Source organism: Mustela nigripes, chromosome 2, assembly GCF_022355385.1.
Source record: "Mustela nigripes isolate SB6536 chromosome 2, MUSNIG.SB6536, whole genome shotgun sequence".
NCBI classification, from domain to species: domain Eukaryota; kingdom Metazoa; phylum Chordata; class Mammalia; order Carnivora; family Mustelidae; genus Mustela; species Mustela nigripes.
In genome coordinates this window covers 215,987,137-215,999,469 of record NC_081558.1, presented here as the reverse complement: position 1 = coordinate 215,999,469, position 12,333 = coordinate 215,987,137, and the positions used below count along the sequence as shown (strand labels likewise).

General features: G+C 57.0%; 1 protein-coding gene across 6 annotated transcripts in view; it reads right to left on the bottom strand.

Moving 5' to 3' along the window:
• Positions 1 to 12,333, bottom strand: part of ABCG1 (ATP binding cassette subfamily G member 1) — a 65,358-nt gene that overhangs the window by 45,022 nt on the left and 8,003 nt on the right. For 2 of the 6 annotated variants that reach the window (XM_059392401.1, XM_059392402.1), the window contains exons 1-2: positions 6,625 to 6,734; positions 89 to 332 (exon numbers count right to left, since the gene is read on the bottom strand). In XM_059392401.1, coding sequence (XP_059248384.1) covers positions 89 to 332; positions 6,625 to 6,666 — 286 coding nt within the window. In that variant the 5' untranslated portion in view covers positions 6,667 to 6,734. Of the gene's footprint in view, positions 1 to 88; positions 333 to 3,673; positions 3,778 to 6,624; positions 6,735 to 12,333 lie in introns of those variants that run through there. The other 4 variants (XM_059392404.1, XM_059392403.1, XM_059392399.1 and 1 more) reach the window with 3 other exon arrangements.

Here is a 12,333-nt window from a genome sequence, read left to right as displayed (position 1 = left end):
ATTCCAGACCCCGATGGCCCCGCCCACCTGTCACCTCCCCGGCAGGCTCCGTCCCCGCACCCGCCCGAGCGCACAGCAGCCCTCCTACCTTTCTTCCTCCACCAGGGTCCTTCGGGGACTGAGTAGGAGAGGTCCTTGAATTCAATGTTCACAGCCGCCCTGCGCGGCAGGGACGAGAAGCGCTGCGCCTCCGTGAGGTTGTTGTCGACCTTCTTCAGATGCCCGTTCAGCAGGTCGGTCTCCGAAGCCTCCGTGTTACCCGAGACCACCTCGTCCACCGAGACGCACACGGACTTTGGCTCCGTCATGGCTGCGGAGTAACTGCTGGCATTCTAGAAGAGACGGGCAGGAAGCACAAGAGAGGTGAGGCGCTCCGCGCAGGGAAGGGCTCCAGGGACTAGCCATGGGGCTCGGGTCACCGATGACCCACGGCAACCCTTGGGAAGCCACCGCCCTGCGCTGACCGGGAGGGGTTGGTCATCTCTCGCGATCACTGCTTCTATTGCATTTCTATATATCTATATGCCTAAGGTAGAAGATTAAACTAATCTACCAAAATCTCACTGCGGAATCCTCAGATCGACTCTCGAAACTATAACAAAGGACTTGCTTGTCTCGAAGAGTCAAACACTGGCTGCCCTGAAAATGATGTCTTTACACGAAGTCCACTCATTCAAAGACCAGGTACAGATGCATGGAGCCCCTAAGAAATGTGTAATTGGGAGCGTTTGACTTAAAATGAGCTGTTTTAGTGCCTTCCTGTGGAAACTCAAGAACATTTCCCAAGGGCCGAGGCTCCACGGGCACCGCTCGGTTGGGCGGGCGTCGGCCTTGTGTCTTCCTGCGGATTTCCCAGTTCACTTCTAGCTCTGCCTCTCACTGTCTCCTCCTCCTAGCACGGGACGTTGGGAAGGCTGATGCTCGCTCTCTCTGCTGTACACACGGCAAAATGCAGACTCAGACGCTCTCTGGAGCTTGCTGAGAGCCCTACAGTCAGGCGAGGGGCAGCACTGATCCCCGAACCCAGTCATCGAAAGAGGAGGTGTTCCTCCCGCTGCAAGCGGAGGACCTGACACTGCGTAGCAACGTCGGCTTCTGGAAGCTTCCCTTGGGAGTCAGCATACAGGTATGCCAAGCACCAAAAGTATTTATGCAAAGAACGGAACATCTTTATCTAAAAGCTTGGCGACCCTGAGCAGATCGATGGGCTTCAGGTACAAAACACAGAGCCACCCTGGAGCGGACAAGGACTGCGTGGTGCTTTTCCAGGCTGTCTCTCGAGTCCAAAGAGAGCGTTGCACAGTGCCAAAGTGAGGGCCTTTGGCACCTCTCCTCCATCCGGTTGCATACCATATCGGGAGAGCCCATTGATCAGCCTTGCCAATGATCCCGGGCCCTTCTGCCCGCGGGAGGACTGCCCTCTCCCCCCACCCGAGCGCCCTCTTTAGGGTCCCTGACTGCACCACTGAAAAGCTGGGGTTATTTCCATCACGGTATTGAAAGCCTTGGAAATCTTGGAGGCCTGGGGCAGCTGGGTGGCTCCTGTGGTTAAATGTCAGACTCTTGATTTCAGCTCCGGTTATGATCTCAAGGGTCGCAAGATCAAGCCTCACATCGGGCTCCTCGCTCAGCGGGAGTCTGCTTGAGATTCTCTCTCCCTCTGCCTCCGCCCCTCCCCCTCTCTAAAATAATACACAAATACATCTTTAAAAAACATCTCAGCGGGCTCTAAGTTTCCGAGTATTTAGAAGCACACGTCGGGCGAGGGGTGATGTGGGCACACGGATTTCGGGTTCTCGTCATGTTTGAAAGTGTTGCTTTGCTGTTTAAGTAAAAGACATACACACACATACACACACACACACACACACACACAGCCTTCCCAGGCATCTCCTACCTCTGAAAAGCTTAACCAAATCAAAGCTTAGCTCACTGACTATAACATTCTGTGGATAAAAATTCAAGTGCCAAGTAAAACTGAGAAAATTAAGCTCGGTTTGCTGCTGGCACCGAACATGTGAAACATTTCACACGCAAACAGAAGTAGGTTCCTGCGGTCCCGAGGCCGAGGCCAGGAAGGCTTGCGTCTGCCTGGCCGCGGATTCCTCAGGGCCCCTCTGCTCTGCGGTGGGGGTGGGGGGGGGGGGGGGCGGGGGGCGGGGGCGGTGCCCGGGGGGGGGGGGGGGGGGGGGGGGGGGGGGGTGCTGCGGGACATGGCCTTTGCCACAGCTCTGCCCGCTGCCTTCCATGCTGGGGCCCCTTGAAGGAATGACAGCAGACCCTGCCCTAGCTCAGCACACACTTGACTTCGGGCACCGGGCAGACACACGCAACACCACTCCAGCACCTACGGCGGGCGCCGAGCGCCACCCGTCTGCTCCAGGCCTGCCCCTCAAAGCCTGTGATCCCCGCACTAGCCACCTCCAAGTAAAAGCGAACCTACATCCTACAGGCAGCCCCAGCTCCAGCTGTGGGGGGTTCAGCTGGGAGCAGGGAGATCCAGAGGCTCCCCACCAGAGGTGGCTCCCAGGACCTCCACCCTGGCATCCCGGCTGCCACAGCCCGTCCAGATGGTGCCACTCTCCCTGGCTGCAGCAGGCAGACTCCAAGCCTGTCTCTTCTCTTGCTCACTCACTCGTCCAGGAATGAGAGCCCCCAGCAAAGCCCTGGGGGTCAACAGCCAGCTCCAACAGGCAGACAGCAAGCTCCCCATTCCAGGTTGGGATCCCAGACACGAATGCTGCGGGCAGTCACAATGCCCTGAGGCCAGAGCCAGAATGAGACCAGGTGGGGTGGGGGGAGGACGCCTGCAAGGGAAGAGCATGTGCAAAGGCTCAGCGGCAGGAGGGAGCAGAGCATCAGATCTGAGGGACATTCAGAGGCTGGGGCTCCGCTTCCGGGTGGTAGGGAAGGACGGAGGGCGGAGGGTCCGAGGGAACTGGAGACGCATGGGGTCTGCGTGTGAAGCACTTGCAAACCCTGTGGAGGGTTTTGCCCTTTATCCAGAAGTCTTGCGGGGTGGGGGGCACCACGGGTTCTGAAGTGGAGGTAACAGACCAGAAACTGTAATTACAAACCATCCCCTGCGGCGACATGCAGACGGGAGGGTGACGGTGGCCTTAAGCACCTAGTGGCGGTGGGGAGGGAGGCAAGCGGACAGGCCAGTAGGACAAAGCGGGGTGACTAAACCGATCAGGGAGAGAGGGGAGGAGGCAGAGTCAAGGACTCACTGTTTAAGTATGAAATAATGCCTCCCGCATCCCAGGTGAGTGATCCCAGACAACAGGAGCTACGGGCCCGACAATGCCCGAGACCCAGGAAACTCCAGGCGGCAGAAGGGATGCCTCTTACTATCTCCACACCGCTGGGGGGATCGCCATCTCCCACTCTGTTCAGAGCTGGGCTCTGAGACACAGAGAAGGCCTCCTGCCGGAGACCCCTGGTCAGTGAGTAGCCAAGCCAGGGTCCGGCTCCTGCGGCTTCCCCTCCGCGCCCAGCCAGTGTCCTTAACAGCACTTGCATGTGGCTTAGCTTTCTAGAGGCAAGTTGTACGTGACCCTGGGTCATGCCAACCCATGCCCATTAGAGTGAAAGCCACAAGAAACTGAGGAAACCAGATAATCCCACCCCCCACAAAAACCCTGACACCCAAGCATCGCATACCATTACCCACCTTTCTTCCACGGATGTCCCATGACCTTGCCCAATTAAGAAAATCATGAAACCTTGGATGATGGGAGGCAGTGGCTGTCATTCTGAAATAGACCAGCTCTCTGGAAACGGATCCGCAGACCAGAGCGGCCGGCAATGTAGGTTACAGCTAGCTTGTCCTCAGCCTCCTGAGCTCATTAAAAATGAAACAAATACATCTTCCCTCCCCATTGGTTCCCTTTCTTTGTATGTTTCCCTATTTTTTTTTTCCAGCATCTGGGATCTTCGACCTCCCCGTCCACACACAATTTGTGCCGCATAATAAGTGGCAAATAATAGTAAATCCATTCACGGGTGTTGAATGCCGAGGAGACCCTATCTGGGATTGTTGCTGCCTGTCGTTCCTGAGAATATTTTCTTGCGTGCTGACTTCACTTGAAATACAAGCCTACAGAGATGCCTGTTTTGCTGGGGAGGGTCTCTAACAGGCCCCCAGGCCTCTGTGAGGCTGGTTCACGCTATTCACCCAGGGGCACACAATGAGAGATAGAAACTTCTTCCCACAGCCCATGGAGAAGGGAGGAAAGGGAAGAGGGCGATGCCGGTGGCAGGCGTGGGCACACGCTTCTCTCTCAGTTCTCTCTCCCATGTGTCGCTCCTGGGCTTGGTGCCCACCTAGACCAGTGGACCCTTCAATTGGAAGGCAGAAACGCCAGGCACCTGAGAGGAAAACACTAGCCAAGAATCTTCAAGGCTACTACCATGGGGGAAATAATCCACATGTCACACCCTTAACTAAGCCAAAGGCAGGTACTCCGTGTACGGTCACTTAGATTGAAGACCTCATCACCACTGAACCCTGCTTCAATCAGCCCCAAACACCACCACCCTGCTGGGACCGCGTGCCTGCCCCTCCCAGCCCAGCGCAAGGCCAGGAGCTTCGCCCAACCTCCAAGTCAGCTGTTCCAGACTCACACCTGGCACAGTCAGTCCCAGGTGGGACCCCAGAGCGGGGGGTGAGGGAAGGTTCAGGACGCTGGGGCTCTCTCAGGGGCTTTTTGTTTACAACTTGGGTGGAATGTTTTAAACTAAAAAAAAAAACAAAAAAAAAACAAGATTTTTGAGGAGGAAAACAGTTTTTCAAACAAAACAATGTTCCCTGAAGAAATAAGCCCAGTGGTTAGTGTCTCCATGTGAGCACAGAACAGTGGGGTCCTGGGTCTGCATCAAACTAGGACATAGCACTAAAAAATCCTGACATGAAAAAACCATCTATACCTTAAAACATTCCGATTTGTTGTTTTTTCACATGTATAAGCCACTTTTGCAGCTTTGAAAGGACTTCAAGAGAGAGTTACCCGGCACCTAAAAGGTCTGAAACCTTCCTTACCTACAGCTACCCTAATAGCCTCCCGAATTTTCCATGATCAGCATAATTTAGGAATCCCAGAGCGATGCACAAATGTAAAAGGAAGAATGGCCCCGGCGTTACCGAACGTTGGACCAGATAAAAGCAACTGTCAGGAGGAGGCGCTGCCTTTCCTGTGGTTCCATCCCCCACCTCCTGCTTGAGAAGACAAGGCAGGCAGGCAAGGCATGCCCGCAGAGGGGACCTGGTCGGCGAGCCCCCCTCCCCCTGCCCGCCCCCGCTCCACCGACGTCCCAAGCACGCCTGCAGCCCCATTCTATCGGTTTACACAAAATCATTATATAATGAGCCGGCGACGCTCGGTATGTGTTCTACCGTAACCTGTTTGGAGGCCTGGGATGCGGTGGTGAGAGAGCGCATGCGCAGACAGCCAGCTACGCTTTTTTTTTCCTTGGGCTCAAGGCAAGAGGTAACTGTCGGTCAAACCCTGCCGAGCCCTGCTGACTTCAAACACAGGATGCTAAAAATGAAATAAGGCGAGGGCTGGGGGTGAAACCCCGGTGCGCGCTGCGCGCTGTGGGCTCCCAGCCTATGGGGAGTAATTAGCAGGGTAGTACATCCATAGGCGGACGGCGGGGAGGGGGCTGGAAACCGAGGGCGAGGTGGGTGGGATTCGGAATACTTCCCGTCTGTACTTTATCTGACCCGGGATCGAGTCCGTAAGTGCCGAACTGCAAGGTCGGGGCGCTAGGCAGAAAAATGAAAGGCCCCAGGTTGGATGGGTCGGCGGCTAGTGTGTTGTTTTGGGTATTTGGGGTTGGTTTTTTTTTTTTTTCCCCCTAATGTGAGTTTATGGAGCTCTAAGAAAGGGGCAAGAGGAGACTTTGGACCATCCCTGGGACAAGCCCGTGATGTCACTGTGTCTAGCACTCATCTGCCGGCGCCCGGGGGTCCCCTACGGATCTGACACCCTCGGGAGCGGGAGACCCGCGTCCCTGTCCCCACCCTGGTCTCTGTCCAGGGTGCGGAAAAGGTGGCCTGCAGGTATCCAGGCTGGTCCCTAGGCTGCCTCCCCGGAATCGGCCGCCCCCTCCCCAGCAGGTCCGGGAGGGGTTGTTGTCCCCCGGGGAACGCCAGGGACAGAGCAGGATCCGGTTCTCGGGGAGCAGCTCCCTCTTTTGTTCCCCCAGACCGTGCCCGGCGCTCCGGAGGGTGGCGCGAGAAGTGCCGGTTCCCGAACCCCCGCCGCGCGCGCCGGCAGGGAGGACCCCCGCCCCTTCCCCCGACCCAAGCTGCCACCCTCCCCAGTGCGCTCGGGAACCCGGCACAGGCCCCTACCCGGAGGGGGCCGAGGGGGGCCATCGGTGCACTTGTGGGGCTGCTGGCCGCCCCCCGCACGCTCCTGGCCCCTCCGCCAGCCCCGCGGCCCCTGCCGGCGCAAGGAGCACCCCGCGGCTCCAGGTGGTCAGGGCTGGCAGTCGGAGCCGGGCTTCTCCCCGGGGACCCAGGGGCGGCCGCCAGGGTGAGGGTGCGGGTCTTTGTGCGTTCCTGGCTCTGCCGGAGAACGGAAGCAAGCCCCGCGGGCGGAGGATGCGCTCACTCACCATGGCGGTGCCGACCGAGAAAGCGGCCATCAGACAGGCCATGCCCCGGGGGCGGCGGGCACGGGCGGCGGCGGCGGGCACGGGCGGCGGGCACGAGGCTGCGCTCGCTCCAGGCTGGGCCGCTGCGCCCCGCGCCGGCTCCGGCTCCGGCTGCCGCTGGGGCTCCTCGGCCCCGCCCCGCCGCGCCGGCCCCGCCCACTCCCCGCCCACGCAGCCGCGATTGGCCGGCGCGCGGGGCGGGGCGGAGCCGGCAGGTGCGCGTGCTCTTGTTTTGCTCCCGCGGAAGTGGCGGCTGCCTGCGCCCGGCAGGTGCGGCGGGTCCTCCCCAGCCCCGCAGCCCCCCGCGCCCAGAAACTCGAGGCGGGTGGACCAGCCGCCCTGAGCGCCCGGCGGACAGCGGGGTCTCCGTCCAGCACCGCCGCCCCCAACCCGCGCGGCTGTGTGCGTGGTGCCAGCGGGGGCGTCAGGGAGACTGGAAGGCGAGGAGGCCGGGTCTTCTCTGCCCTTCTTCCGGGTGGGAGTTCCAGGACCGGCTTCTCCGACGCCCCCCTACCACAGCTCCCTATCTGGGGTGACCCCCCGCCCCCACACGCACTGAGACAGTGCCAACACTCCTTCCTGCAGCTCTGCCGTGGCCAGAGGCAGGACGAAAGCTGGGTAACAAAGGGACGCGGGGTGACGGTGCCCAGGCCTCTGTCCTGCCCCCCACACCCCAATAAAATAAAGGCTTGTTTCCAGGGCGGGGCTCAGTACCTGGCCCACCGCCGTGTTCGGGTAACTGCATAAGGAATGGACCTCCAGACACCCTCTCATTTGGCCCCAGCCTGGAATATCAGATGGCCTGGCGTCTTCTAAAGCCCTTATTATATGTGAGTGGGAGCATTTCCCGGTAACCACGGTGACAAGGCATTCTTACTCCCAATATCAGAGGCCAGCGCCTTGGTTCAGTGGTTTGCATGTTGGGACGGCAGGTAGGAACACATCTTCCCTCACCTCCAGCACACCTGGCAGGTGGACGTCTCACCCAGAGGTCTGACAAGCATAGCCAACTTCTCTCAACCCAAAGGAGGGAAAGGAGGTATGATGTCGAGTTCAGGGGGAGGAGGCCCTGCTTTTGTCTGACTAGTTGCACTGGGAGATCAGCGCATTACCTCTATTCTGTCTTTGGCCGAGAGGAAGGAAACATGACCACCGTATTTTCAGGGGCTGCCCTGTGCACCCAGCCCAGCAGGCTGTGTGTTGCCTTCAGTGTACAGAGACGCCAGAAAATTACAAAGGTACTGGAAAGAAGATTCAAATCCCCAAACCCTCTGGGGGAGAAATGAGGCCAAAAGGCAAAGAGAAAGGTGCCTCCCTTCTGGGGTCTAGGGCTGGTGGCTTGTCTTGCAGCCCCCCGCCTGCTCCAGGAGCAGACAGGACAAGAAACAGTAAGAGGAAGATGCAGAACACAGCAGGGGAGAGTTCTGCCACGAGCATTTGTCTGGACGCTGCCCAGTTATGTGATCGAGGCAGGAGATGTGACATCGTAGCCTTATGGCGCTGGCCTCTGTGTTCTGTCCACTGTCAACTCTCCTCACTCCCACGTATGAGTGCAGAATTTCCCTCTGGAAACCTCCCGACCCCACCCCCCCACCCTGTTCTGTATGGTGTGATTTACAGCAACGGTTGGTCAGGAACTAGAGGTGGAAGGCAATGCCTGCTGGGCTTCTGGGGACGGCCAGGGGGACAATGGGTAGAGCCTCAGTGTGAAGCCAGAGAGGGAAGACAGTGGGGAAGGGAGTCCTTGTTGGCACAGCACAAGCTGCTGGGTTTTCCATTATAGGCGCTGAAAGACTCCTTACTGTACATCTGTACGCTGGATAGTAAGACTCCCAGTCATGTGGGAAATGGTGCGTGTCTAGCACTTTCCACCATGCATGGCACCTAGCAAGCAAGCCTCCCTGGTATCATCCATCTTGTGCCAACTTAGGGAATAAGGAAGCGGTAGAAGAAGTTGGACCTGCAACATTTGTATCTGCACTCCTGGTTGCAAGTAACAGAATCCCAATCCCAGCTGGTTTACGCTGAAGGCAAGGCATTGTCAGGTAACGGAGAGGTTCAGGGTATGCTGGTTTCAAGCCTGCCAGGACCAAGGACCCATAGTGTCCTCAGCTCTTGGTCTCCAGCTCTTTCCATGCCTCTACTTTCCATGGGCTGGCTCCCCCCTCAGCAAGGCTGTCTCTGGAAAGCCCCCCCCCCAGCCACTCCAGGCTTGCCCCCTATTAGCCAGTAGCCAGTCACTGTCCCCCACTGGTGTGGCCTTGCCAAACACGGATTAGCTGGGCCAATTAGGCCAAAGGGGAGAGCAGCCCCACTGGAACCATGCAGAAAGACTGGGACATGGGTGCTTCACAAGGTCGTCTAGGGGCACTCTGAGCAGAAGTGTATGTGCAGAGCAGGCAAACACAAGACGAGCTCATCAAAGGACTGTGCAGTACAGATCCCAAAGCCGACGGAGATTTCTGCTGAGACATCAAGTCACAGAGACAGGCAGACCCCCCTCCCCACAGCAGACCTCGAGTTATTCAACCTAGATGCCCTATTTCTCTCTAGACCTTCACTCCTCTGGACCAAACACCCCAGAAAACCCCCCTTCCCCCAATATTGCTTCTTAGACCATGCGCCTTCTTCCTGTTTACCTTTCGCTGCATGGGTCCCATTGACCCAGTGTCCCTTGTGAACTTGGGGGGCCCCACTGACCACCTATTCAAGGCACTCCCTCCCCTGGTGGAGGAGACAGTGACCCCGGGCTCTTCTCAGACGGCCGGTAAGGACAAGCTTCCCAGCCGCAGAACCGGCCACCCGATATCCCAGGACAAGCAGGTCAGTGGACTCCACCACCGGGGACTGATTTCACTTTCCTTATAATTATGTCATTCCTGTTGCCTGGTTTGCCCTTTATCCCCTTTGAAGGACTGTCCGATTTATCTCTGCCAGACTTCCAGCCACTGAGGCTGGGAAATGGCGGGGCAAGGGGGGCACCCCAGGCACCTGGTCTCTGCTGCAAGGGCTCTGCTCTTGGTGTCCACTGAAGGGGGTTAAAGGGAGGGATGGGTAGGTTAGACATCCAGATGGGATGGCTGTGGGCCTGGGGACTGACATGAAGCGCGGGCTGCAAGGGGGTGAGGCTGGGCTTGCCGTCTTGGACTGCCCCACCCCTGCAGGTCCCAAACTCGAGATCCCTCCAGAGAAACCTTCAGGGACACCCTGTGGCTTCCCAGCCTCCCTGCTCCCAGCTGGCTAGGAAGAAATATAATGAATATATTCTTTATTAAGAGAATCTTTTTTGTATTTTGGTAATTTGGCTCTGAACAGTTTTGAACTTGAGCCTTCTTTGATGACAGGAGGCTGACCCTGCATTCACCTAAGTGGACCCCATCAACTGACTTTCTTCTGCTCAATTACAGAACGACACCATCCTGAACTTCCTTTACTAGGACCCATGACTTTCGCCCCACGTTCAGAGGACACTCAGAGATCGTCTGCTCGGGGGGCGCCCAGGTGGCTCAGGTTGCTGATTGTCAGACTCTTGGTTTCAGCTCAGGTCATGATCTTGTGGTCCTGGGATCAAGCCCCATGTTGGACTCAGAGTCTGCTGGAGATTCTCTCTCTCCCTCTCCCTCTGCCTCTCCCTCCACTCATACGTGCGCCCTCTCTCTCTCTCTCTCTCTAATAAATAAATAAATCTTGAAAAAAAAAAAAAAGATTGCCTCCTCTGCCCAAAGCTGATCTCCACATTGGAACACGGGCTGGGGGCAGCTGGGTGCAAAATGGAGAAAAACCGTGCCCCAAAGTATCGTCAGGCAGTAACGGGGAGAGACGGGAAAGCTGCAGTTCTCATCGAGAATGGGTATGTTTCTTTTTTTTTTCCCCCTCTTAATTATTAAAGATTTATTCATTTATTTGAAAGACAGTGAGCAAGCAAGCACAAGCAGGGGTTGGGGGTATCGAGAGAGGGAGAAGCGGGCTCCCCACTGACCAGGGATCCCCCAACGTGGGGCTCGATCCCAGGACCCTGAGATCATGACCTGAGCTGAAGGCAGGCGCTTAACCCACTGAGCCCGCCAGGCGCCCGTGGACTGGGTATGTTTCTAACTCGTTCTGTGAGCTTCACGCTTTAGGGCTAATTCTTGCCCTGAAGCTGGAGGAGGCCTTGCTATGTCGTTTAGGGCAGGGTCCAAATGGGGACAACAGGCCTCCTGGTCTTGGGTGGCCCTGCCCCTTTTGGAGCCAATCCATCAAGGCTGTTCCCGGGACGCTCGAGACCCCACTGTGGAAAAGTGCCCGCTCCGCCCATATTCCGCCAGGGGAACATCTCCCTCACTTGACATATCACCATTTCATGGAGGAAAACAAGAAGCTCAAGAAGGCTGGTCCGCCTGGCCCGTCCCCAGCCCCCCTTCCCCCACATCAAGGGCTGCACAGTGACCCTGAGATTGCTTTCCCCAAAGCCTCTGGGAAACTCGATTCTGGAGGGGATGGTGTAGGAGGTGTTCACTTGCTCGCTTTCCACCACCCAAAGCTTGGCCTCTGAAGGTAAATGTTTTCAGACAAATAAAAGCAAAATGTTGGTGCTGCACCAGGCAGCAGGGGAGGGGGCTTGCCCCTTCTCTTGGCAGACAGAGTGGGGAGATGTGACAGGGACTCCCGGAGCTGAGCCAGCGGGGATGAACCCCACCCCTGCTGTATCCACATCTAGCACCGTATTCAGCAGGTGTGCATTCCTGGAGGCGTCCCTGTGGGAAACCTGCTCTGGGCTGGAGATCTGCCTCAGCTCGTGGCCCCTGATTTGTGGGCTTCTCTGATCCTTTTCCTGCTATGTTAACAGAGAATTAGGGCCACTGGGCCTTTGCTACCTCCGTTGCCATAAAAGCCAATGCCTCCACATAAAAAAAAAATTAAAAAAATAAAAAATAAATAAAGGAAGAGAGTGAAAGAATGATGGAGAGAAAAGAAGAATTTGGGTGTGAGAGAGCAGGAGAAAGACAGCGAGGGCAGGAGGGGTGGGAGGCAAGGAAGGGAGAAAGACTGTTCAGAGTAGGGGCGAGTGCAGAGGACAACCGTGTCCCAGCCCTTGTGGGCAGAGATGGGAAAAGCAGCGGACACAGTGTATCAGGGAGGGTGGCAGCCTAAGGCTGGGTCTGAGCACCAAATGGAAACTCTGTGTAGGCTGGTTCATTTTAAAGAAACATTGTTTTCACCTCCATGGTTTGCTGGAGTCCTGTTCCGCCCTCCTGCCCCCTGTCATGTTCTGTCCCCAGCGTCCCAGATCCAAAGGGGACCCCTCCTTCCTCACCTTTTGGGAAGTGGGGGCAGACGAGGGGCGGCAGGTGCATGCAGGGTGGAGATGGGGAGAGGGGGAGTGCCAAAGACGGAAAGGTGAGGTTATGAGGGATGGCTTCAGGGAAAGAAAAATGCAAGACCATACTCATGAGCTAAGTTAGGGAAAAGTTAGTGTTGCAGTGATTCCTGTTTTCTTCCATGAGCTCAGAGCAGAGAGTGGCAAGAAAGTTCTAGGAAACAGTTTCCACAAATGAAGAAAGAGGAAGTATGGCAATGAGATGACCTCCAAAACTGAAGACCAGGACAGAAGTCCAAGGGACAGACACCGGAAAATTACTGGACACCGCCTCCCACACAGAAATAAAAGCCTCCCAACCATTCCCATTC